The sequence below is a fragment of the Desmodus rotundus genome, chromosome 7 (assembly GCF_022682495.2).
Source record: "Desmodus rotundus isolate HL8 chromosome 7, HLdesRot8A.1, whole genome shotgun sequence".
Classification (NCBI taxonomy): domain Eukaryota; kingdom Metazoa; phylum Chordata; class Mammalia; order Chiroptera; family Phyllostomidae; genus Desmodus; species Desmodus rotundus.
In genome coordinates, this window is record NC_071393.1 from 76107147 (window position 1) to 76133844 (window position 26698).

Sequence of the window (26698 nt, forward strand, 5' to 3'; positions counted from 1 at the left end):
CATCAAAATTTACCTTGGTTAACGAGGATTTACTTGAAAAACTTTGCTGGATATCTGAAATACGTGGCATTCCCCACCTATTTCTATAGAATACCTGGAAATAGGTGGGGATCATGGAACAGGATATTAGCAATTTGAATTGGCTTTTTCTTCAGGCTCATCCCAATCTTACATTTCTCTGTCTCCACCCCGCAAGTTCAGGAGACTTAGGAGACAGGGCTTGTCTTTAGCTACTAAAGTATGGAGGTTAATAGCAAAGGCTTTAGAATTAGACCTGATTTTTGAATCCAGGTTTCACCACTTACTAGCTATGTATTCTATCTAACTTATTTAATAGCAGCCTCAATTTCTGCATCTCTAAAGTGGATATAACAGTACTTCATGGATTCCTGGGAAGATTAAATAAGATAATACATGAAAAACAATCAGCTTTAGTACATAAAAAATGAAAGCCATTGATATTATTAGATAAAACGAAAGTTGCAAAGATGACTTTAGTAACTGCCAATTTTCATTCTAAGCTATTCCTTTTATTTCTTCAGGCACTAAATTCCAAAAAATAAAAATAAAAAGTTATAGTGGAACTTAAAAAGGCCTTTCTGAAAATCCCTGAAAACTCCTCTCCCCACTACCCCCTCCCCACTCCTCTCTGGCTATTGTTAGATTGTCCTTAACTTCAATGTCTCTGGTTACATTTTGTTTGCTTTTTTTCTTTTGTTGATTATGTTCCAGTTAAAGGTGAGATCATATGGTATTTTCAGGAACTACTATAAAGGACACATGGACAAAATCAAGGGGGAGAAGGGAGGTGGGTTTGGCTGGGGTGGGGTGGGGTGGAGGGGTGCGGAGAAAATGCAGACAACTAATTGAACAACAATAAAAATAAATAAAATAAAATATATCTTTTGTAAAAAAAAAAAAAAAGGCCTTTCCGTACCCTCTGAAATTTTACCATATGGATCATATTGAAGTCATTCTAATGATTTGAGAGGAAGAAAATTAGCTTGGTTAAAATACAGAACTTATAACAAGGGAAATGCAAATTAAAACTTCTGAGTTGCCGTTTCTCACCTGTTATAAATGTAAAAGTTTGCCAAGATAGTCTGTTGATGAGGCTGTGGAAAAAGCAGCATGCTGAGTGTTGCTGATGGGAATGCAAAAGTCAATCATATGGCTCCTACAGGGGAGACTTTGGGAATACTTGGCTTAATTGTGTAAACATTTGCTTTTCAACTCAGCAATTCCACTTTTAAGAACCTGTTGTGAAGATATACTGGCAAAATGAGAAAAGCGTATGCATGTGGCTCCTCATAGCAGGGATATCTGAGATCGCAAAGGACTTTTTTTTATTGTATTTTTGCCATTTCCATTTATCCCCCTTATATCCTCCTCCCTCCTAAAAGACTTTTAAAAACAACCAAATATGCCATGAGTAAGGGACTAATATAAACTATGAACATCCACGTAGTAGAGTATTATGCAGTTGTACAAAAGGAATGAGGAATAGCTCCACATACTAACATGGAGTGATCTCCAGGATCCACTGTAAAGGAAAAACGCAAAACCAGAATAGTGTGTATGGTATGTTGCTGCTTATGTAAGAAAGGTGGGGGTAGAGGGGTATAAAATATATATCAAAAACTAAGGCCCTGGTCAGGTAGCTCAGTTGTTTAGATTGTCCCAATACACCAGGCTTGCAGGTGGATCCCTGGTCATACACACAAGGATCAACCAATGCATGCGTAAATAAATGGAGCAACAAACTGACGTCTCCCTGTCTCTCTCTGTCTTCCTCTCTCTAAAATCGATCAATCAATCAGAAAACTAAAAATCATGGTTACCTATAGGGGGAGAGAGGCAACAGAGTAGAACAGGGGAAAAGGTGGACTTCTGAACAGATTTCATTTTGTGAATTTGACTTTAGAACCATGTAAATATATATAATTATAAAAAATTAAAATAAAGTATCCCTAAAATTGAAAGTAAAATAAACAAATTACTGTATTTCAAGTTGGTGGCCTAATCAAACAGAGGAATTATTTGAAGTGACTTTAAAAGTCAGGAAATTTGACTATTCCTATTAGAACATTCCCTATGAACAAAATCACCTCAAAAAAAACCCCACAACTCTTACTATTTTCAGTACTCCTATTGTTGCTAGTATTCATACCGTTATTCTGAGACCGTGAGTGCACTGTGGATAAAGCAAATGGGTGTTTATGTTGGTGTAGTTAAGGTAGCAGTATGTATGTTATGGGAGTCAGTATATACGGATGTAATATTTCAATGAGGGTAAGTAAGTGCTCTGTGGTCCTGAATTTGAATTGAAAGTATCCAAATTTTACAATGGCCTAAAACCAATGATGAACCCAAAAGCAATGAGCACCAAGATTATTATCTGTAAATAGCTTTTCATACTAAAAGGAACCAGAAATCCTTGAAAAAAAAATGGAGCAGGAAAAGTTCAAGGTAAACTGAGAACTAATTGTCACATCCAAAATATAGGAAGCTATCAAAGACTACTGGAGCTGAGTGAAAAGCCAATGGCCAAGTTGGGATGGTTTGGTTCTCAGTAAGAATAGTAATGCTCTTCTGTCACGATTGTATTTATTTTATTTTTTAATGGTACAGAAGTCTTTTATTTTTTCACACTTATGCATTTATTGTTTGATTCTTGTATGTGCCCTGACCAGGGATCAAACCCACAACCTTGGCGTATCAGGACAACACACTAACCAAATAAGTTACCCAGCCAGGGCGCAGCTCTATGTTTTCTAAAAGGCCTAGAGAACATATAGTGGTACCTCTCTTGGTTCTCTTTGAGTTAGTCATTTTGGTGAAGGTGATGGTTCCGGCTGGAAAGCTCCACTGCTATTTTAAAGCCAGTGCCATACAACACTCTGCAGCAGCTGCTGCCAGGACCCTTGCGCCACACGCTTTCCCACCATGGAGGGTGTGAGACAGTACAGCAACACAGAGGGATCACTGAGGGATCCAAGATCAACACCAGCAAGAATCTGCAGGATGACAGGAAAATGGTTTTTGGAGGCTTTGAGCTGGGGTACACTAAGAAAGATCTATTTGTCTCGATTTGGGGGAAGTTGTAGACTGCACAATTAAGTCAGATCCAGTTGCTGGAAGACCAAGAGGATTTGAATTTGCTCTTTTCAAAGATGCTTGTGTTGATGAGGTTTTGGAACTGAAAGAACTGGATGGAAAATTGATAAATGCCTGCCTCCACCAAGGGCCAAAGATTTTTTTTCTCTTTTTATTTTCTTATTTTTTTTTCTTAACTCACTCTTAGCAATTCATAGAATTACTAAATAGAAAACTATTTTGACTTTTCTAGGTTCTTTGTATATTCCCTGTAAATTTTGAGTCTGTCTTTCAATTTCTCCAGGGCCAAAGTTTTAAAAGGGAAGGAATCCCCCATTAAAAGGTTTTTTGGGTAAGATAGAGCTCAAATAGTTCTGAAGAACAAATTAAAGAGTATTTTGGTGCGGGCTGATGTGGCTCAGTGGGTTGAGTGCTGGCCTGCGAACCCAAAATCACGGGTTTGGTTCCAGTCAGGGCACACGCCTAGGTTGCAGGCCCGGTCCTTGGTTGGGAGTGTGCGAGAGGCAAATGATCAATGTTTCTCTCCCCCTCTTTCTCCTTCCCTTCCCCTCTTTCTAAAAAAATAAATAAAATCTTAAAAAAAAAAAAGACTAGTTTGGAGACTTTGGAGAGATTAAAAATATTGAACTTCCTATGGATGCAAACACAAATGCAAGACAAGGATTTTATTTTATCACATACACAGATGAAAAGCCAGTGAAGAAATTATTAGAAAGCAGGTATTATCAGACTTTCTGGCAAGTGTGAAATCAGATTTGCACAACCAAAAGACGTATATAGGCAGGAACAGTTATGGCCAATAAAGGAGGAAGAGGAGCTGCAGCTGGTGGATGGGATCATGGCCCAGGCGATGGAGTACTTATGGCAAGGTATCTCTGAGGGTGACAATCACGAGAACAATTGCCAGCCACACTAAAGGAAGACACTGGAGAAAACAGGAGACTGCTAAAGTAACCCACCTCGCAGGGCAACAATGAAGATCAGTCTTCTGTTGACCTAAGACTTTATAAGACTTTCTAGTGTAAAAGGCATAATGGTGTCCAAGTGTATACAGCTGCCAATTAGTCTTCTTTGTTTTTACTTTGTCTTTTCCTATCTGTGTTATGACTCAATGTGGATTTGTGTTTATGCAATTTTTATTTGTATGAATTCATGTTAAACCTCAAATAAATGCTCCTTATGTGAACAAAAGAATAGTTAACTAAAATGGACTGAAGCAAATCAAACACAGTTGTCTCTCAGTATCTGTGGAGTAACTGGTCTCCCCACATTTTATGTAATACTCAAATCCCTCTTATAAGATGGCATAGTATTGGCCCTGGACGGGAAGCACTGTTGGTTAGGGCGTTGTCCCAATATATCAAGGTTGTGGGTCAACCTTGTCAGGGTACATAAGGAATCAACCAATGGATGCATAAATAAGTGGAACAACAAATCAATGTTTCTCTTTCTCTGTCTCTCTCCTCCTAAATTCAATAAATAAAATTTTTTAGAAAATGGCATAGAATTTCCATATGACCTATGCACATCCTACTTCACATCCTTCTGTATATTTTAAATCATCTCTAGGTTACTTATAATACCTAATGCAATGTAAATGCTGTGTAAATATCTGTTATACTGTATCATTTAGAGAATAATGACAAGAAAAAAGCCTATGCAAGTTCAACAAAGACATAGCTGTTGTAGGTCTAACTATGTAGTACACATCAGCAACAACATAACTTTTTTTTTGATGTTTTCAATCCATGGTTGCTTAACTCTGCAGATGTGAAACCAAGGGTTGGGGAGGGCTGACTGTAGGCTTAAATTCATCAGTTTGTAATATTTAAAACAACAATTCATTAACCACCTTTGTTTGGAAAGTGCTAGGGAACCAACTTATTTTGAAAACTGGTCATTGAAACAAGCACTTGTGCTGCCTTTGCTATGTGAACATACCTCAGGGCAATCAAGTAGTTGACGAGAAAAAGTTGCTTTTTTAAGAAGTATTTCAACTCATAAATGAAGAATGATAAAATTCGAGTATCATCACTTTGCAACCCTGTGATATTGTGATTTATAAGAAATGTGTACTGTATGGCTCTCATTCCTGTTTCTGCACACCTAGTTTGTTTCCATGTTTCCGTGATTTGGCTAATTGTGAATAATGCTGTAATGCACATGGAAGTGCAGGTATATTTTCAGGATAGTGATTTTATTTCCTTCAGTTAAATACCCAAAAGTGGGATTGCTGGATCGTTAGGTAGTTCTATCTTTAAGTTTTTTGAGGAAACTCCATACTGTTTTCCCTAATGCAGTGATTATTTTCACGGCAAAGCACAGTGAGTAGAGAAGCCATTCAGAACACTAGGATTCCAGGTGCATTTGAATTGTAAACCGGCTGCCCCAATACTTTATTCTGGGAAGGGTACTTTCAAATAGATGAGAGAAAGGAGACTGGAGGGGTAAACTGCGATTGGAACATGTCTGGTATGACTCATTGTCTATTACTACCACTGGGGTACTAAAGTCGCCTCCTGACTGGTCTCTCTTGGGTTTGCATCCTTCCCTACTCATCAGAATAGTCAAGTCTCAAAACAGCAAGTAGCCAGAATAATCTTCTAAAAATATAAATCATATTTTATTTTTATCCTTAAGACTGCCCTGTGGTTTTCCAGCTTACCTAGAATGAAATCCAAAAACTACCATGGTCTCATGCTCCCTTTGTGACCCTCCCGCTCTGTTGCTCCATGGTACTCCCACTAACTTTCTTGCTGTTCCTCTACCATTCCAGTCTGTCTCCAAGCTCAGGTCCTTTACATGGTCTGTTCCCTGTATCTAGAATTGCCCTTCTTCTAGATAATTGCATACTCTTCTTTTACATCCTTAGGATTTTTCTTAAGTGTCACATTCTCAGTGAGACTTTCCCTGGCCATATCATCTAAAGTTTCAACACCCTCTCTTCTCACTTCCTATCCCCTTTCCTGCATTATTTGTCTTTCTCTTTAGCTAATCTGATACACATTTTACTTAAATTGTTGTACTTATTTGTTAGTCTCTCTCATTAAGCTCCATGAGGTCAGAGGTTTGTCCGTTTTCTTCACTGTTTTGTCCCTTGTGCTTAGAACAAAGCCTGTCATAATAGGTACTTACTTAGGAAATGTTGTTAAATAAATGAATTCCTGCATGGCTCCCTCCTTTTCTTGAAATCTAGTCAAGCATCACTTCTCAGTGAGGTCCTTCTTGAAGATCCTATATAAAATAGCATGTTCCCCCTACATACACACAGAGATCATTACTATATCTTCTTATCCTGCTTTTAAAAAATTTTCACTTAGCACCACCTGACATAGTACACATTTATTTATTGTATTTTGCCGTGTATAATGCGCACCCATGTTTTTAGCCCAAACTTTCAGGAAAAAAGTCTTTTAACTCAATTTTTTATTTGTAGATACTTATTTTTTGTATTATAAAGGAATTTTAGCATTTATTTTTTGAAGATATTATGGTACAAGAAATTTTATGTAACAAATAATTACAAAACACAAGAACAGATACAAGGTACAAGAAATTTTATGTACCAGTGACAAATTTACAATATTTACAAATCATAGAAGGCCAAGAACTCTTCATCACTGTCAATATCAGAAGTATTATCTTCTTCAATTTCTACATTACCAGTGTCTTCTGAAGAGTCACTTTCCTCATCCTGGTAAATTTCATCATCCTCAATTCCATCTGTAGCATTGCTGATGCCACATTTTTAAGTGATCTCACAACCACTTCCTTCTTGACACCTTCCCACGATCTTAGGATCCAATCATAAACCTGAGCAATGGATGCTTTCTTGATTCTGCCTGTAGGTGTTAAATCATTACCATCTGACTGCATCATCCACTCTTCATTAGGGCCTTAAAGGGCTTGTTTACTGACACATCAAGAGGTTGCAGTTGTCTGGTTAGCCCACCAGGTATCACAACAGTTTGGGTTTTCAAGTCTGCTGCGATCGCTTTTGCACTTTGTGCAACATGGGCTTTGATCAAAAACAAGCAAAGCTGGTTTTTTTAAGTAATCCTCCAGGCTCTCATGACCAGACTTTGTTAAACTAGATTTTCATGCCTTCTTCATTTACCCATCCTTTTTCATGCACATGGACAATAACTCTACTCGGAACCTTTTCTTTCAGAAATGTTTTTCTTGTAAAGATGATCATAGGTGGTAGCTTTGTCCCATCTGCACAACAGGCTTGAACAACAGTAAAATGTGTTTTCTCATGACCACTAGTTTTAACACCCAGTCTTTGCTCCTTTGACGCCCAGAGTTCTGTTGGATGGCACATCAAATGTGAGTGGGACCTCATCCATACTGGCAATTTGGGACAGCTCAACACTGTCAGTCTTTCAAAGATTGATAACATAAGAATGAAATTCTAAAACTTGATTCTCATAGGCTGCTGGAAGTTTCTGGGCAAGTTGCATTCATGTTCTCATTCTCAAACCTTCTCTCTTTATAAAGTTAAAGCACCATTTAGGTGTCCCTGAGAAATAATCAATGTTTTTCTCTCATGCAATCCTTTTACCTTCTTCTTGTATCATCTTCATAGAAACAGAGATCCCAGTCTGACACTGCTCCAGAATCCAGGTCTCCACCTCTGGGCACTTTGGAGGTTTCCCTTGCATTGCCTTCTTCTGTCTTGGCATCTGAAGAAGCTTTTCTTCTGTTGCCCCACAATCTGATGTCAGTCTCTGTGGGAGGACATCTAAAGTGTCTCTCGGCAACTCTGTTGCCATGCTTTTAACATATTTTTTTTTAATGCTCGGGGTTGTTTTTAAGGATTTTATTTACTTATTTTTAGAGAGAGGGGGAGGGAGAGAGAAAGAGAGGGAGAGAAACATCAATGTGTGGTTGCCTCTCCCATGCCCCCATCTGAGGACCTGGCCTGCAACCCCGGGCATGTGCCCTGACTGGGAATCGAACCAGCGACCCTTTGGTTTGCAGGCCAGCACTCAATCCACTGAGCCACACCAGCCAGGGCTTTTTAAAGTATATTTAATAACTTTTAGCTAAAAGCATGCAGTGTACAAAAAAAGTTTCGATATTTTCCAAGGGATTTTCCAATAACTTCTCCTGCCTAAAGTGCAGGAAGAGAAATGTCACAATGTTCACCCTATGGTAATGAAGTCGGCATCACCTATCTTATCAAGTAGATAACAATACTTGGCCAAAACTTCTTCCTTGCAAGTTTGTAGTAAATCCAACAAAACTGATTATTGTATTCCAGGATATTATTTTGCATACAGATATCATTATTGCTTTCTACAGTTACACTTTTAACACATAAGCATAAATAAAATAATTAAAAACATTTATGGAATACTACCTATGTATAATAGGCATCCTTAGTTTTCCCCTCAAACATCTGGGCTAAAAAGTGCGCATTATACACGGCCAAATACGATACTTATTGTTTCTTTTCGCTTCCCTGTAGATTTCAATTTCCAGGAAAGCAGAGACTGTATCCTTAACCCCTTAGAAGAGCAGTTAACTCTTGGCAAGTAATCAATGGTTATTTCTCCAGTGAATTAATGAACCTATTCTGACCGAAAGCATTCCCTCCAGCGACCAGACACTACCAGAGGTTCATGATATTTCTAGCACAATGGAGAGCTCGCCCGTGAGCACTCAACTCCTTCACACCCCAAATGGTTCCTCAAAGAAAGACACAGCTTTTTGCTGGGAACTGAAAAAACATCGGTGTTCCCCATTTCCTTTCTGCCCTTAAAATTTAACCAAAGCATTGACAGCTCAGGCCAATGAGGTCAATAAACGTATGTAACAAGTGAGTTTGTAAACTGTCGGCATTCGCCCAAGTTTAACGGACCTACTTGCCTCTACAAGCATTGTCAGGCAGTCCGAGGAGAAAAGCCAGCTCCCAGTAAGAGGGTCCCGACAGGTCTGGCCAGACGCTGCCCCGCACTGCGCTCCACCACCTCGGAGGCGGGGGAGCCGGGCTCAGCATTGGCCTAGGCTAAGCAGGAACCGCCCCGGCCTGTCCGTGGCGATCGTTCGCCTCAGGCCTTCTCCGGACATCCCGTGGAGAAGCAAAGTCGGGCCAGACTACGCTAGATGGGCGGGGCCTGGGCAGACACCGTCCTGCCAACTGGGCTCAGGATTGGTTGGGGCTCAGCAGGCCCCGCCTCGGCCAGCCAGGGGCGTGAGCATGGGCGGGGCCACCACGGGAGGCTCGTGGGGCGGGTGGGGCTGCGCCAGGGTTGCGGCTGAGTTTGGGGCTGGGGCTGGTGATGCTGCAGCTGGGCTGGTTTGCCAGGCTTGGGCGGAGGCCAAGGGATGGCGAACGTGCGGGTGGCCGTGAGGGTCCGGCCCCTCAGCAAGAGGTGAGTCTGAGCGGGAGGGGGCGCCTGAGGCGGCCAGTGAGTTAGGAGGGCGAGGTCTCCGCCTCCCCGTCAAGAGATTCCGGCGTGGAGAAATCAGACACAAAGTGGCCCAGAGGGCCAGGGGCCGGAAACCTCAAGGGCCCGGCCAGTGGAGACCTCGGGTCGAGCTTTCGCGTCGTGCCCTGGGATATATAGCGGTTTCTGGTTGGCCTCAGGGGTGAGCTGCCCTGTTTCGGCGTCCCTGGAGTCCTGCCAGCAGGAGTTTTGAGGGACCAAGGCTCAAGTCTTGACGTACGGGTAGGGCGTTTCTCACTGGGCACGTTGAAGAGGGCCGGGAAAGTATCTTTACTCCGGGAGAGCGACTGTCAATCTCCTCTCTCTTCTTGCTGGCTCTAAAGTACCTGTGAGGACTGAAGCAGAATTGTGGGTGCACGTGGGTTTCTCTGCGAAGACGTGGAGAAAGGCAGAGTGTAAGACATGAAAGGGAGATGGAGAAATCGTGGTTTCATCCTATGCTGGACAGCTAAACTGTGAAATAGGGGAAGTTACCCTAACTCCTCTCAGCGCCCGCAGTGCCCATTTCCTCATGGGCAAGTGTGATCCTGCACCCCTCCGCTCTGGAGGCTTCCAGTGTCCAGCCACATAATTTCTTCCCCGTTTTCACTAATTCTCCACTCATAGGTTTGGAAAGTCAGGGAAAGCTTCACAAAAGGGTTGGTGTTTGAACTGTTTTTTAAAGATCTATTAGAGTTTGCTGACAGGTGGAGAAGATGTAAAAAGCACTTGGTAGTAAAAAAAAAAAAAAACTGAAAGGAAAGGACTTAGGCCGTTAGGAAACAGGTAAGTTTTGGTTGTTTGGGGAGAGGGTATGTGGAGGGAGGTGAGTGACAGGACATAAAGCTGTGGTGGTTTGGGACCACTGGCACATTTTGGAATTATTTGGGAAGTTAAAAATTTCCAGGACATGATGGCTTGAAAATTGGGCAGAAGGGTGGAAAAAGGCACTGTCTCCCATAATAAAATTTGGTACTATCAGGGATTATGTTTGTCCTGATATGGAGGTGATTGGCTTTGAAAAGTCATGCAATTGGAGAATGATGAGAAGAGGAATGAGATGGAGGAAAAAAACAAGAAAAACAGGAAAGAAGGTAGGAAAAAGGCAAAAGAGGTACAACGAAGAAAAAAGGAAAGGAGCGCATGCTCGAACTGTTGTATTTAGATTGGTAGATGGCTTACAGCATCTGGCCTCTGCATTGCTGTGTGGTGGCTCAGGGTTGGGGGTTTTCATTGGTGCAGCTGTCACCCTGAGAGTAGCCTCTGGCATAACCTCTTTTTGCAAAACCACTCTTTTTTTTTTTAATTATTTTTCATTGTTTGTGCTATTAAAGTTGTCCCAATTTTTCTCCCTTTGCCCTCCTCCACCCAGTCCACCCCCATTTGCAGTCAACCCCCACACCATTATTCATGTCTATGGGCCCATGCACATATGTTCTTTGTCTAATCCCTTCACCCGCAAAACTATTCTGTTAAGGGTTCTTGGCATAACAACGTTGACCACTCCTTGCAGTAACTTTACTGTTCCTTGGGAACTAGGAATTTACAATAGCATGCATTAGATTAAGGAAATGCTGTTGAAATTGAGTTGTTATTTGCAGCCACAGTAGAGAATAACATCTCATTAAACAAAAGTGAAGAGAACAGAAGGGCACAAGGCTTATTTATTGAGCTCCTGTGAAGAACCTTGAGCAGCAAGCAGTTAGAATGCTAAGACTGCAGATATCCAGCCAGGTGTTAGCTGATTATTGCAGGCTGAAGATTCAGGAGCACAGATTCAGGAGAAGATAGGGAGAAATCCAGTGTGGCCCCAGCTATGGAGCTGAGACTACTCCCCTCTTCTCACAGAATCCTGCAGAGATGAAGCTATACTCCAAGGTTTGTTAATTTCCAGCTTCTTCACTGAGGCTTAGCTGAATGTAAGGGACCTGCTGATTATGTATTGGGTTGGCCAAAAAGTCTGTTACATTTTTTTCTGTACCATGGCTCTAGTAGTGCCTAGTTGTCTTTTAACTTCATTCAAAACAACTTTGTTAGGTTGTATTGTGACAATTGTTAAAAAAAACTTATCAAAATTGGTGAATTTCTGTGCAGCCATTTTAATATTGAAGATGGAAGAAAATGCACAATATTTTTGGCATATTATGCTGTATTATTTCAAGAAAGGTAAAAACATAACTAAATGCAAAAATGTTTTGTGCAGTGTATGGAGAAAGTGCTGTGACTGATCAAACATGTCAAAGTGGTTTGTGAAGTTTCTTGATACTATTGACACTTTGGCCAAATAATTCTTTGCTGTGGGACTGTCTTATGCATTGGAAGATGTTTAGCAGCACCCCTGGCCTCTACCCACTAGAAGCCAATAGTGGGAGATAGTTGACATACTCAAAATCTCCAAATCAATAAAGTTATTGGTGAAAATGAAAAGTGAGCCTTTTATTTTGGAAAAAACATAACAGACTTTTTGGCCAACTCAATAGTTTGTTCCAAACTTCAGTAAGTCATTGGATCTGACGTTGTATTTGGGACAAAATCTTAGAGGTCATATGTCCTAAGCTTCCATTTTTTTCTGATTTTCCAAGTGAGAAAATGGTCTTGTGTAAAGTCTAAAAGTAGGTAGAACCAAAAAATCAATTAACCAGACTAAATTGTTCCTTCCTGAGATCACAGAAAAGTTGCACTTCTCCGTCAAATGCCTGGTTGCTCAGTAGGACTAGAAACGACCAACCATCAGTGAAATAATAATATGGAAAATGGGTTTGATGTCTGCATCTCTACCTCATAGTTGTTTCCCATGTCGGAGAGTCGGTGTCTCAGTATGAGGTGCTGCCCCTTGTCTATCTAAAATCCTTCATCATTGAGATAGCATGTTCTTGTCCACCAATACTGTAGGCCCTGGAACACTTCCCACTGCCCTGTCAAAGATTACTTTTCATACACTACATTCCCTTTTGGTGCTTTTAAAAAATCTAAAATAGAATAACTACTTCAATGTTTTTATGAGTATTAAGTAAAAGAATATGTTTAAAATACATAGAACAGAACAGAGCCTGGCTCATTTTAAGTGTCCAATAAAGTATTAGCTATCTATTCTTAACAACTATTTTTATTTCTCTCTATACTTAGCTAGCTGTCTTTTTTTTTTTAAGTTTTACAAATGAATAAATGAATGGTAATGACTTGGTTATTTTCTCCTCTAGGACAGTGATTCTGAAATTATGGTAGGCATACATACAGTCCACCTGAGGAGCTTGTTACACTGCAACTTATTAACAGGACTTTGAATTAACTAGCCCCATCATCTCCCATGTTTCTCATGAAAGTGGCCTGTGGACTGCTTTGAGAAACACTGTCCTGGGAGTAATGTGTAAGTGAGGACTTTTCCCTCCAAACCCTTCAACCCTAAGGAATGAGTGCCTGCTGGTGGAATTCAGGACACTGAGGTGAGTGGTAGGTACTCCCCTCTACTGTGTGTAAGGCTGCTCCTCTGTTCCCTTTTGTTGGGCTATGTGCTGCCAGCTACCTCACTGAGGTTAGTGCCCTTTCCTTCTGTTGCGCCCACCCTCAATTCATCTTCGTTTTGTCCTAGAATGTTTGGAACCACTAGGTTACTAATGGTAAGGGAGGAGCAGCATCGCACCCTCCTGTAGTGTTTGTTATATTTTTTACTAAGATTTCAAGAGTTTTTTCTTTTTTGGTTGCTTTATGTCAAAGGGTCCTAGATAATAGATTTGGCACAGTTATTGTGTAATTTTTTTCTTATTTTCTTTGTTGTTCAAATTTACTATGTATAATCTGTGAATTACTTTTATAGTGAGTGGAGAGATAATAAAGCTTACTTTGAACTGCAGAGAGGAAAAGAATCTTATAAATATCTTGTAAAATGTTAACACCAAAGATGAAAGATTTTTAATTTTTTTTTAATTTTTTAGGAGAGCTGAGGGCTGTGTTGGGTGGGGAAGGGGGAGGGTGAGTGCAGGTCAATGACCCTGGGAGACAAAGAATATATCTCTCCTAACTCAAATATTATCAGTACGAAATGTGAAGGAAATTATATCAGGGCCTTGGGGAAATTTAAGTAACAAAAATGTCATTACCTGGGAGAGAGAAAATTTCTATCCAGGGCTTTATTTCATTGACAGGTTTAAAAAAAATCTTATCTAAAGAAACCCCCACCCCCCAACCAACTCTACCCATCACTCCCCACCACTCCTCAAGGTCGCATCCTGGGAATTCAGAGGAAGGATAAAAAACTTTTTATTTCTCCATATACTTAGCTAGCTGTCTTTTTTTAAAAAAAGTTTCACAAATGAATAAATGAATGGTAATGGCTTGGTTATTTTCTCCTCTAGGACAGTGATTCTGAAATTACTCCGAGGCTAGGAGTAATTAAGTTAACTTTCCTTGTACTGGAGGAAGTGCTAATGAATTTCTCTTCTATTAACATTTTGGCTGTGAGCACTTTAGCTAAGTTTTTTATGTCCTGAGAAAGAATTTTATATTTAGTCTATTCCATTCATTTTAGGCTTCAGGGTATGTGGGTCACTTGGATTAAGCCCCTTAAAGCACATTTAGGGATTGGTTAAGTGTTAAGTGTTACCACATAACTGTGACATAGGAAGATTCTTAAAGATCTTGGTTCTCATCCTCATATAAGGAAAGGATTGGGGAAATATTTTCTCAGGATCTCAATAGAGAGGACCCCAAAGCCTTTTTCATGTTTAAAATCCCAGAGAAAATGAGAGGTTATGTTGTGTGCTGAACCAAAGATACTCTCCAGGATTTCCAAGCTTGATTTCTAAGGTATAGCTTAGAGCCCAAGCTTTGTGGTCAGACAAATTGGGGTTTAAATTCCAGCTCTGCCACTGCTAGCTGTATGGCCTTGGACACTTACATAATTTTTCTCAGCTTTAGCCTTTTGTCTGTAAAGATGAAGATATGTTAGGAAGGTATCTCAGGAGGGTGTGTTAAGTGGATTGCATAAGATGAAGTACAATAGGTACTGTACCTAATACAGTGTCTAGCATGTAGAGGGTGTCCAATAATGGGGCCTCTGCTGTCCAGAGCCAAATTCTAATGATCCAGAAAAACATTCCAGCTAGGGGACTGTTTGATGTGATACTTTCAGCAGCTTACGGATTCAGACACCCCAGTTTTGGAGATAGGAGTAGGGAAACATTTTGTCCCACTAGCACTGTTCTCAGCTTCTCTTTTCTTGATCAAGAAAAAAAAAAAGAGCAATGTTTCTTCACATATGGGTTTGGGTCTTGTTTCTAGAGAAACCAAAGAAGGAGGAAGAATTATTGTGGAAGTTGATGGCAAACTGGCAAAAATCAGGAATTTAAAGGTAAGCCTGAAATTGTTTTCCTTTTGCTTTCCACTGAGGGGCTGGTTATTACAGGGGCTTCTAGGGTGAGGGTGTGTATGTGAATGTGTTTAGAGAGGGACAGTGGAAGAGCTTCGACCAACCACTAAGAAAATATAAAACAGCAGGAAAGAAGTACAGGGGATGTTGCTGCTGCAGCTCAAGTTCTATCAAATAGGGTGCAGCTGTTTTGGAAACTTGTCAGTAGCTTCTTTGAAAGCAAACACAAAGGCTGAGTGGGTGGGGTGTGGCTAGCTTAAATCATTTTGGGGACAGTCCATGCGTATACTTAACTCACCTGAGCCCAGTCAGACTTTGTGCGGAGCCTCTCATTTGATATCCCTTTGCCTAGAGGCATGTGCATTTGCTAATGCAGGATTCATTCTGGCCACAGTGAGGACCAAGAAAGAATCTTCATATCTCAGGAGGGAGTCAATCACTAGTCTGAGTCTTGCTACAAATTCTCTTTCACAGATTTCACTGATCTTTGAGTCACAATTGGACCAACTCTGGGAACTTCCTTCCCTATCCTTTACACCCTCCTAGGGCTCACTTCTTCCATTGCATTCCTCCTTTACCAGGCCAGTGGAAGTGGAAGGGTTTCTTTCATTCTGGGCCTTGGGGAGTCAAGGGAAACAGGGGAGCTGGCCATGTGACCTCCAGAGTGAGGGTTATCTGGACCCCAGGCCTCCCAGCCATGCCCACTCCCATGTCACTGCTGTGATGTGATCTGTTTCCTTTTGTCAGTAGCTCTCCTGGGGAAGAAAACAGGAACCACCACCTGTCGACAGGAGCTCCCTGGAGACAAAAGACCTTTTATTCTTTGCAGTCTCTTACTTACATCTCTTGCCTAATCACTTCAGCTACTTTGTTCTAAGAGATCATATTTTTGGTTCTTAATAATTCCTGGCTGAGATCAAACTCTAATCGGCCTCCTGCGCACTTTGCTGGCTGCTTACTTCCCTGAGGTCAGTTCTCTTCTAAGAATCTCTTAGTCATTCTGATAGCCTCATTCTCCTGTAGTTTGTGAGATCCTAGTGCTGGGGGTTGTCTCTCCCTGTCCAGAGTCTAAATTTTAAATAGTATGCCATTCTCCCCAGTACCTGGAGGTCAGTGCAATTCCAGCCCCTCTGTCTCTGCCCTCATCTACCTTGGACAGTTGGAATTGACCCTAGCTCTTCTGTCCAACATGCTTTCTAATTCACTGGGGTGGGTCCCCAGGGACCTCTGTGAAAGCCCTAGGTTGGTAGGCTTAGTCAGGCCCAGGGACTAAAGTACACATGCATTTCTGTGTCTGCTATAGAAATGCTTAGAGAAAAAGTGATAGTGATAAGAAGATGCCCAGAGAGGTAAAGGTTTTCTCTCTCAAGCTGTCCTACACCTCATTTGTTTGGGTCACATGTAGGTAGATATATAATAATATGATAGATATTTAATTAGTTCTCTGGGGCTTTATTGAACCTAACAAAATGAGGATAGAGGTTGCTTTTTTTTCTTTTTTAGATAGATATCAAAAAGATTCTTGTGACCATTCCAGATGTCTCTAGCTACAGCAGAGAGGAATCAAGTGCCACTAACCAGACTCTAATATCATAATAGAGAGGACACTGGATCCTATGTTTGATTTTAGGTGGAGAGTCGATCAGATGGCTTTGGCGACTCCCGGGAGAAGGTCATGGCGTTCGGCTTTGATTACTGCTACTGGTCAGTCAACCCAGAGGACCCCCAGTATGCATCTCAGGAAGTGGTAATGTCCTTTTTCCTTCATTCTTCTCAATTTTTCATAACTGTATAATTATGAGGTCTGTCCAGAAGGTCTCCAGCCAGGTAATACGAAAAAGAGACATTTATTGAAGAAGATACATGATACAAAAAACATTGTACATAGGACAATGATGCCTCAGTTCCCTTCAAAATAGGCACCTTGGGACCTCACACAGTTCTCCCAATTGCCATCAGCTGCCCCATTGTATTTTCCTGAATCTCATCAGTGATCTGAAATCTCTCCCCTTTCTAAGGTGATTTTAGTTTTGGGAAAAGCCAGAAGTCGCAGGGCGCCAAATCTAGGCTGTAGGGGGGCTGAGTCACCTGGGTAATATGGTGTTTCGCCAAAAAACTGCACGAGATGTGATGCATATGCAGGCGCATTGTCTTGATGCAGATACCAATCACCAGTTGCCCATAGCTGCAGCCTTCTGAATCATCCAAACAGTTTCTGCAGAGGAATGTTCAAGCTGAACACAAAATGTGATGCAGATTCGTTGCTCTACTTGCTAATTTTGAATGCAATGGCCACACAGCACACATGCTCACTCAACTGTATCTACCACCCCCACTGACTAGTACATGAAATTGTCATTGTTCACACATACGCATTCCAGTCCACTCTCCTTGGCTGCCAGGTTACATGGATGTTGCACAAACCATTTCTCGTTATTTTAACGATGGCTGGATTTTTTCTGGACAGACGTCATATTGGGAAATGAGTATGGAATCTGGGCCCTGCCTATTTCTTACTTAAGGTAGTTTGGTCACAAACTAATGATATTTGATCTGAGAAGTGGTAGTGAGAGGCATTAGTTGCAAAAACAGTAACAGACTGCTTGCTCAGGGCATGGGAATTAGCTAGTTGTTTATTTACATTTGGGCCTCAGCATGATTTTGGTGTCTACAAGTTAGTTTAGGTAGTGCTCTGCTCCTATGGTAAGTGAATGGCCTCATCTCAAACTTGGCCTTGTGTTGTATGCAACAGAAGTGCCCAGGAATCCTAGAAGCTAGTACCTTCTTTGAGCCTTAGGCTTGTGCTCCTAGGCTGAGTGTAAAGGGCTAGACAGCTACTCTGCCAGCCTGCAATGTATGTAAGAGGTGAATTCTATTCATCTGATGAGGACCGAGAGGATCATCTAAGGCTGTTGGTCATGATTCCTGTGTCTGGTAGTGTTGCCTAGCTCTCTCAGAAGTTTCTGAGACAGCGTGTCTGGCTGGGTGGATCTGCAGGACTCCCCTCTGTTTCTGTGAAGCAGAAGCATTGTTCTGGTTTGTCCTGATGAAGTTCATACGTTCAGTCTCCATGATGATGAGCAAGCGTTGTCTCTTTCAATTCTTTGATGACAGACAATAGCGCTCACCCCAGCAGCCATCAGGGTACTCTTTATGAAAGTCCATCTCTAAAATTAGAAATATAATTTATTTGACCTTCATCATACTTAACACATGAAAGAAAACACTGCAGGACTATGTCCTTAGGAAATACCATTGGAAATGGAAATTTTTGGGGGGGAACCCTGAACAACAATGGCCTGTTTGTTAGTCTATATACCTTTGAATAAAATGCCAAAACGTGTTTTTGAAGTATTTTAGTCTTTTGTGAAACTTTTTCTAATTATGCCAAAGGAACAATGTTATCAAGTTTGAGTGACTTAGAGGACAGTACTAATCTTCCATTGATGCGAACTTCTGAAGATGATTAGGTAGTTCTAAACCATGGAAGTATAATTCCCTCATTCTTCCCTTCTGCATGGAACATGTGGAAACAGGACCCTAGACCACTGTGGGATTCGTTGTCTCCTTCTGTTATAATATGAACACCCTACCTTTGTCATCAAACTGCGTTTGCTGTAAACGCTCAGCAGGAAAAGGCAGTGTGGGCATTGGATGGCTCCTCCTGAGCCTCCCCTGTCCTTTGGAATTCAAGGGCACTGGCAGGTCCAAGCTTGTCTTATGGCTCTTGATTTTTATCCTAGCGCTCAAGTATCTCTGAGGTATCTGGTTACTGGTGTTTATAAGTGTTTTACTGAGATCCTCCAAGAAGAGCCAGGAAAGAAACTGACTCTTAAATCAGAAGATGGGTTATCTCCAGGAGTTCACAGCTGGGACTGTATCTGTGGTGTAGGAGGCAGTACTCTTTCTGTTAGCAGAAATTGTGAGCATACTGATGGCTATTTTAGTCCTCCCGGGCCATCACACTCCTAGGGCTGGCTGTTCTGAAGCTAAGAAAAATGAACTATTTTGTGTAACATTTGATCAGCAATCTGGGAGGTGTGTGTATGTGTATAAACAAAACAAAACTACATGTCTCTATATCAACAAGCTTGGGTAGGATTTTTGGTGTGTGGGTCACATTTTACACTTATGAAACTTAAGTGTATAAAAGCAATCTGATAGAAGCCCAGAAGACCATAGATGAGGAGAATTCAAAAGTATGATTCTTCCTCTGTTGCCTGATTTGAAGTTCAATGGGAAAATCAAATGGGATTTGGACAGGAAGCCTGTGCAGAGAGATAAAACTAGAATCTCCTGAGGTTGATTCTGGCTTGTTTATTAATTGTCTAAGGCTGTCATTGGTCCCAAGGAGAGTCAGGACAGTAGAGAGAAGGAAGGAAACTTTGTCACAGGCTGGAGTAGAGCCAGAGGTCCCAGAATGGTAGCAGGACTCACATCCATATGATGTGGTCAGAGGGATTCATTACTATGTCACAGAAACTGGAGCCCAGACGAAACCCTAATCACTACAGCCCTGAGGTCACCAGGGGTAGGAGAGGCAGATCATCATAAAAGCATAGGACTTGGGGTGGGAAAGAATTTAGAGTTCACCCAGTTTATCCTCTCCCAAAGTATGACTGTCTTCTCTGCAGCATTTGTGATCATATGCGGGGGGGGGGGGGGGGGGCGGGGGGGTTGTGGTGTGTGTGGAGAAAGAGATGAGTCTTATTGAAGTATAATTTAGATATAGTAAAATTCGCCTTTTAAGTGTACAGTTCTATGAGTTTTGACAAACACAGTTGTGCGGTTTATCATCAATATATAAAACACTGCATCACCCCAAAATTCCTTCATGTCCTTTGCAGTCAAACTGCTCTCCCTACCCCCAGCCCCTGGCAACTACTGACCTGTTTGTTGTCCCTACAGTTCTGTCTATTCCAGAATGTCTATCAATATAATAAAATAGTATGTAGCCTTTTGAGTCTGGCTTTTCTCATTCAGTATGATGTAGACAAGAGTCATCTCTGTTGTGTATATCATATCTTATTCTGACCTTGATTCAGAATTATTTCAGTTATCTTCTTGCCCAGAAGGAATCTCATGGGTTTGAAAGCACCGATTCTAACTTCAAAGAGGGACCAAGTCCCTGGAGGACTGTGCCTCCTCCATGTCTGAGTCTCTTGTTGTGAAGGAAGGATTGTCATCACCTTCAGAAATACAGCACTGATTTCCGAGTATCCAATTATCTGAGGGAAGAATTTCTCCCATTGGCCTTAGAGGAATTTTGAGCAACATTATAAGCCATTGCTTGATAGATATTGACAAGACTATCACCTGTTTGATATTGGTGCTGTCCTGTGATAGTCTCTTAGAATGTGAGAGCTGTAGGCCAGGATTTCTCAACATTAGCACTAGTGATGTTTTGGCCAGATAATTCTTTGTTGTGGGGATCTGTCCTGTGCACTGTAGGATGTTTAGTAGCATCCCTGGCCTCCACCCAGTAGATACCAGTAGCAATCCCAGTCATGACAATCAAAAATGTTTCCAGGCACTTCCCACTAATCTATGCCAACCCCCTCATGTTTTAGAAATAGCCATGTGACTTATATGGGGTTATACAGGCAGTAAATTCACAAGTGGGACTAGACCCATGCTTCCTATGTTGGTCTTTGCATTGCATTGTACCATTCTACCTCCCTCTTTTATGTCTTACAGCCTCAAAAGGTAAGATTAAGATTCTTACCTTTTAATCAAGATTAAGATTCCTTAGTGCCTTAGCCCTCCCTCTCCTTAGCAGTGATGCACTGGAGTAAACAGACCAGACACCAACACACATGGGCCTCTAGAGACACTCAGCTACTGCAGGTCCTGCTGAGGGGCGGCTTCATTTGTTAAATACCTCTATATTATAAATATTTATCCTTTCTTTTGATCATCTCCCCAAATCTATTAAATCTATATTATTTTCTCCATTTTATAGATAAGGAAACTGAGGCACAGAATACTTACAAGACTTGGTCTGTAAATGGTAGAGCAGTCCACAACTGTCCAACTCTGGATTGTGTGCCGCCTCCACCAAGCCTCACTGACTCCCAAAGTTAAAGGAAATCCCATGTACTCTACTAGTGACCTGGCAATTTCTTTCTTTCTTTCTTTTTTTATTGTTCAATTACAGTTTTCTGCCTTTCCCCCTCACCCCTCCCCACCACCCCAGGCCTCCCTTCCTCCCTCCCCCTTTTCCACCCCCACCTTGTTATTGTCCATATGTCCTTTATAATTTTTCCTGTAGAAATATTATCTGATTTGATCTTTCCAACAGCCTAAAAGGTAGAAGATTTTATCCTTCTTTTATAGTTGAGGAAATTTAGGCTTAGAGAGGTTACATGATCTGCCCAAAGTCAGAAATGAGTCTTAGATTTGAACACAGGATCATCTGAATACAAAGTTCATATTCTTTTTATACTACAGCGTAAAAAGGGGAGAAAAGAGGGATATAGGAAAAGGAGGGAGTGTAAACTGGGGGAAAGGAGAGAAGGCGAAGGGAAAAGGAAAAGAGAGAGAGGAGGCTGCAGTGGGTGGGGACTGGCGGGGAATCATACCAACTGTCTTGTCCATTACCCCATGACCCTGGGGTCATTAGCCTTTCATTCTTTTCTTTAAATTAAAAAAATTTCAATTATAGTTTACATGCAATGTTATTTTGTATTAGTTTCAGCTGTACAGTATAGTGGTTAGACAACCATATACTTTACAAAATGTTCCCCCAGATATTTCCAGTACCCTCTTGGCACCATACATAGTTATTACAATATTAATGACTATAACCCCTATGCTGTACTTTATATCTGTGTGACCATTTTAGCTACCAATTTGTATTTCTTAATTTCTTCACCTTTTTCACCCAGTCCCTGAACTCCCTTTTCCTCTGGCAACCTTCAGTCTTTTCTCTCTTATTCTCTTTCTGTTTTGTTTGTTCATTTATATTTTTCATTAGATTTCACATATAAGTGCAACCATATATTTGTCTTTCTCTGACTTATTTCACTCAGCATAATACTCTCCAGGTCCATCCATGCAGTTGCAAATTGTAATCAGCTTCTCATTCTTAAGGCAGATTGTTATTGTTCTAAATTGTGTTTTTTTTATTTTTATTTTTTAAAGATTTTATTTATTTATTTTTAGACAGAGGGGAAGGGAGAGAGAGAAACATCAGTGTGTGAGAGGAACATCAATCAGTTGCCTTTTGCATGCACCCCAGCCAGGGACCCGGCCTGCGACTGGGGCATGTGCCCTGACCAGGAATCGAACCGGTGACGTGAGTGCTGTGCCTTGGGTCCCTGTTGTGATTACCACTATGACAGTATGAGAGAATCAAGGCCCATGCTTCTAAGAGCTGAACTAGAGGAGATTTGAAAATCTCTTTTTTGAATCTGGCTGTGATCCCTTCTGGGATCAGCATGCTCTACTTTGAAAATTAGCTTCCCTTCCTTCCTGTGGGTCAGGAACATCTGTTGGAGCCAGAGTCCTCTGCCGAAGCATATTGTGTTTGGGTTATTGTGTGTTTGTAAAAATTTCCATGAGGACCATTAGCTCAGCTTTACCCACCAAGCACTGTAATTGGCTGTGAAAACAAGTGCAGACTGAGTCAACAGAAAGCAAACACGTCTAGGAACAAAAAGCCACCCAGCCCTTTCTGGAAAGCAGTTGCTCCTATTCTCCTGGGAATCTTTGTTTTAAAATGGTCTGTTATTTAGCTAAAACACGATACCTAAAACACTTGTAGCTTTTCCAGATAAAAATCTTGTGAGTGAGCAGATTTCCTCCCCACAACCATTGAATACAAAACTGAAAGTATAGCAGCGATGTGATTGTGCGTGTTGTTGTTTTTAAGTATATTTTACTGATTATGCTATTACAGTTTTCCCATTTTTTTCCTCCCCTTTGTCCGCCCTCTGCCCTGCACACCCCCAGCGCTCCAGCCATCCCCGCCCCATATCCATGGGTGGTACATGTAAGTTCTTTGGCTTCTCTGTTTCCCATACCATTCTTGTGCTTGTTGTTTTAATATGTTTAGTCTCCACATACACTGAGCATTAAATGGCACACAGAGTATATCCATTGTTTACCCTCAAAGAGCCAGGAGAGGGGGAGAGAGAGACACTCTGTGTGTGTGTGTGTGTGTGTGTGTGTGTGTGTGTATGACAGATTCTTTGGTGAATATTTTCTCCAGTTCCGAACTTCAGCTTGAGGATGTCAAGAACTTGGACAGGCTTTAGAGGACTGCACCCCCCACCCCATATGATTAAAGGGCTCCCTGCAGGAACCAAGAGGAAAACCACTACCAGTGTGGCACACTCGTATGTATTCTACATGGATAATTTAATGAAGGAATGTTGGTCCAGAGATAGGAAGATAGGGAGGCGATAACAACACTCTGCAGGTACAGAATATGATGATTTTAGTAGTTTATGGAGCATTAGAACCAGCTGGTCTTCATTGCCATTAAGATAAAATACAGGATTTCAAATTAAACTACAGAGGATGATATGTATTTAGGACATGAAAAGTAACTCGTGCAAAATTTCTGAATCCTGTTACATGGTAGCTAACTAGTTTGATTTTAGAATTCCAGAATGTTGACATTAGAAGAAATGCTAGACAACATTCAAGACACTTATTTTAAAGACGCAGGTCTAGAGAAACAAAAATAGAGATTTTTTTTTTCTTTTTGACCAGTCCAGAATTGTGCTTTATGTGGCAGGGAAATGCCTGTTGTTTATTCTAGTGACAGAGACCATGAACTGCACCACAGAGGTTCCTGCACAGCAGGAAATGTGCTGCTTAGCAGAATCACAAGGAAAGATCTTTTTCTTTAGATTGGACTTCTTCCTGGCTCTGTACTCAGTCAGATGAGGCAATTGCACTATTGCCATGTAGTAGTATGGGGGAGGACTGAGTGCCTACATGGTCTGTCTAGAAGGTATCCAGCCACGTACTATGAAAGAGACACTTATTGAAGAAAATATAAGATACAAGAAACACTGTACATAGGACAATGATGCCTCAGTCTCCTTCAAAGTAGGCACCTTGGGACCTCACACAGTTCTCCCAATTGCCATCAGCTGCCCCATTGTATTTTCCTGAATCTCATCAGTGGTCTGAAATCTCTCCCCTTTCTAAGGTGATTTTAGTTTTGGGAAAAGCCAGAAGTTGCAGGGTACCAAATCTAGGCTGCAGTGGGGCTGAGTCACCTGGGTGAGTTGGTGTTTTGCCAAAAAACTCTGCAGGACATGTGATGTATGTGCAGGCACGTTGTGGTGAACCTGCCAATCAGCAGTTGGGGCCTTCTGAATCATCCAAACAATTTCTGCGAAGGAATGTTTAAGCTGAACACAAAATTTGATGCAGATTCATTACTCTACTCAGTCATATTTGACTGCCATGTCCCCACAACACACATGTTCACTCAATGGCGTCTACTGCCCCCACTGACTAGTACAGTGAAGTAGTCATTGTTCACTCATGTGCATTCCAGTCCACTCTCCTTGGCTGCCAGCTTACATTGATGTTGCAGAAACCGTTTCTCATTATATTAAGAATGGCTGGACTTTTTCCAGACAGACCTTATATTATTATTATTATTATCTGAGCAGGCTGCAATTAGGAGCAGAGTTTCTGTCTAAGGACTCAAACCTGTTACAAGATGAAGACAAATGTTCTATTACCTCTTGCCTCAGAAAGTGAGTAGGATGAGGTGGAGAGAAGGAATATGACCCTCACTTCTTTTTATGCCTCATTTCTTCTGAACTTGGAGTATGAATGGAAGCTTTAGGGAAAGAGTACAGAAATCAGAATAGTTATTAAAACTGAGAAGGGGGAAACATGAGGAAGAAATGAAGGCAAGAAGGAATTTGAGAGTTCACGGGAAGATATTATCAATACTATCTCCATTTTATGGAGAGGCTCATATAGGTGGAGTAGCTTGCCTTAAGGTTACACAATCAAGTGATGGAACAAGCATTCAAACCTTTTACTGTGTGACTCCAAAGTCCATGCTCTCAAATGCTGAGCCACACACAGCTCTATTTCTGCATTTCCAGTGCTACACATCTTAAATTAATGTTAATTGAATTAATTATTCAACTTATGGTTCAGTGGATGAGAGACAAGTTGGGACTCTGCCTTCCTGATCTTGCTGCTTGTTTTGAGAGGGCCTTGTAGTTTGCCTAAGTTAGAGAACCATGGACTTAGTTCCTCTGTGCATCTCCTTTCCCTAATGCATGCATGTGCAAGGGAGCTGGAGAACATGTGGGCGTCAAAGCATTTTCTCATGAATATTTGCAGAGCTGTGTACATTCCATCACTGATGCTATTTCTTCCCAACAGAGATGGAGACAGAAGTAGAAACTTTATAAGAAAAAGCCTTTTTGTGCAATAACTGGATGGGTCTCTGCAGGCACGAGTGGGGGAAGGGAGAGCACCATGAGCATTCCATTTCAGCGTGGTCCCTCTGCCAGCACCACAGCTGCTCAGCTCTGTAAGTGTGTCCATGGGCCAGATTTTAAAGGAATAAGGTCATTTTTTGGCTTCATCTAACTAATTTTCCCCTCTCTAGAAACTATATTATGAACCTTTAAAGACTCAGAAAAATCTGTAAAACAGAGATCCTTAACACTTACTGTTTGCTGCTGGTGCTGGATGCCTATACAAAACTGAATAGCAGAAACCAGAGAAATCTTTTAAAATGCAAAAAAAAACTTGTTTGGACTTTTTTCCCTCTGCGAGACAAGGGTAATAGGAGTTTCTGGTAATAGCTGGAGTCCTTGAGATCTAGGCGGGAAAGAGATATTGTCTGTAGGGGAGGCAAGCCCTAAACTTGGTAGTCAGTTGCAGACTTGGGCAGCCTAAGAGTCTTGAGTTGGTTGTCCTTGACATTGCCCAGCAGTTCTCTTGCTTGCATCTGCAATGCGGAGACATTCTCCTGTATTACCATTCCCTTTACACTTGAGTTTGTCCTGGGGTTTAAAAGGGTTGTCAGTTAATTCTTTAAAGAAGAGAAGTATGATGATAGCGATGTTAACTTTGAGAGTCTTTGGAAAAACTAATTTGCAAAATCATGTAAACAGGAATATATAAAGTGAAGAGCAGCTCTTTGAACAAAAGGTCTGTGTTCACCACAGTAGTGTGCTGACTGACTGATAACAGTAGGCTCCCGAGGAAGCCACCTGGTCTGCCTCACTAGGTGCTAAATTCTCTCACACATACTTGCACAGTAAGCCTGTGTCCAAGTACCCTCTCAGCACCATTTCAATGGTCCTCTGTTTGGGGTAGCCAGTCCAGCTGACCAACAAAAGGCCCCTTCTGAGTGCAGTGTTCTGAAAAGGGTTCAGACACTGGGGGCTGGGGGGAAATGGGACTTGTTTCTCTATAGTTCTGTGCTAAGCAGAAAGTGAATAACTGCATAACAAGTGTCAGCAAATTAATTTGTTTATTAAAATATTTTGCTATAGAGTCAATACAAACTAATTGTAAAATATTCAAACAATATAGATATAATGGAGAAAAGGGAACCGTAGTACACTGTTGGTGGGAATGCAGACCGGTGAAGCCATGGTGGAAAATAGTATGGACTTTCCTCAGAAAACTAAAACTGGAACTGCCTTTTGACCTGGCAATTCTACTGTTGGGATTATACCCTAAGAATCCTGAAACACCAATCCAAAAGAACCTATGCATCCCAATGTTCATAGCAGCAGAATTTATAATAGCCAAGAGCTGGAAGCAGCCTAGGAGCCCATCA

The 26698-nt window shown here is 41.3% G+C and overlaps 1 protein-coding gene and 1 pseudogene across 4 annotated transcripts in view; both read left to right on the forward strand.

Annotated features, from left to right (window-relative positions):
* The first annotated feature begins 2512 nt into the window (after window positions 1-2512).
* Window positions 2513-4313, forward strand: LOC112311211 (heterogeneous nuclear ribonucleoprotein D-like; annotated as a pseudogene).
* A 5057-nt stretch (window positions 4314-9370) lies between these two features.
* The window catches only part of STARD9 (StAR related lipid transfer domain containing 9), a 117799-nt gene continuing 100471 nt past the window's right edge, over window positions 9371-26698 (forward strand). For 3 of the 4 annotated variants that reach the window (XM_024567903.3, XM_071221958.1, XM_071221959.1), the window contains exons 1-3: window positions 9371-9497; window positions 14829-14898; window positions 16547-16663. In XM_024567903.3, the coding sequence (XP_024423671.2) occupies window positions 9451-9497; window positions 14829-14898; window positions 16547-16663 (234 nt within the window). In that variant the 5' untranslated portion in view covers window positions 9371-9450. Of the gene's footprint in view, window positions 9498-12726; window positions 12995-14828; window positions 14899-16546; window positions 16664-26698 lie in introns of those variants that run through there. The other variant, XM_071221957.1, reaches the window with a different exon arrangement.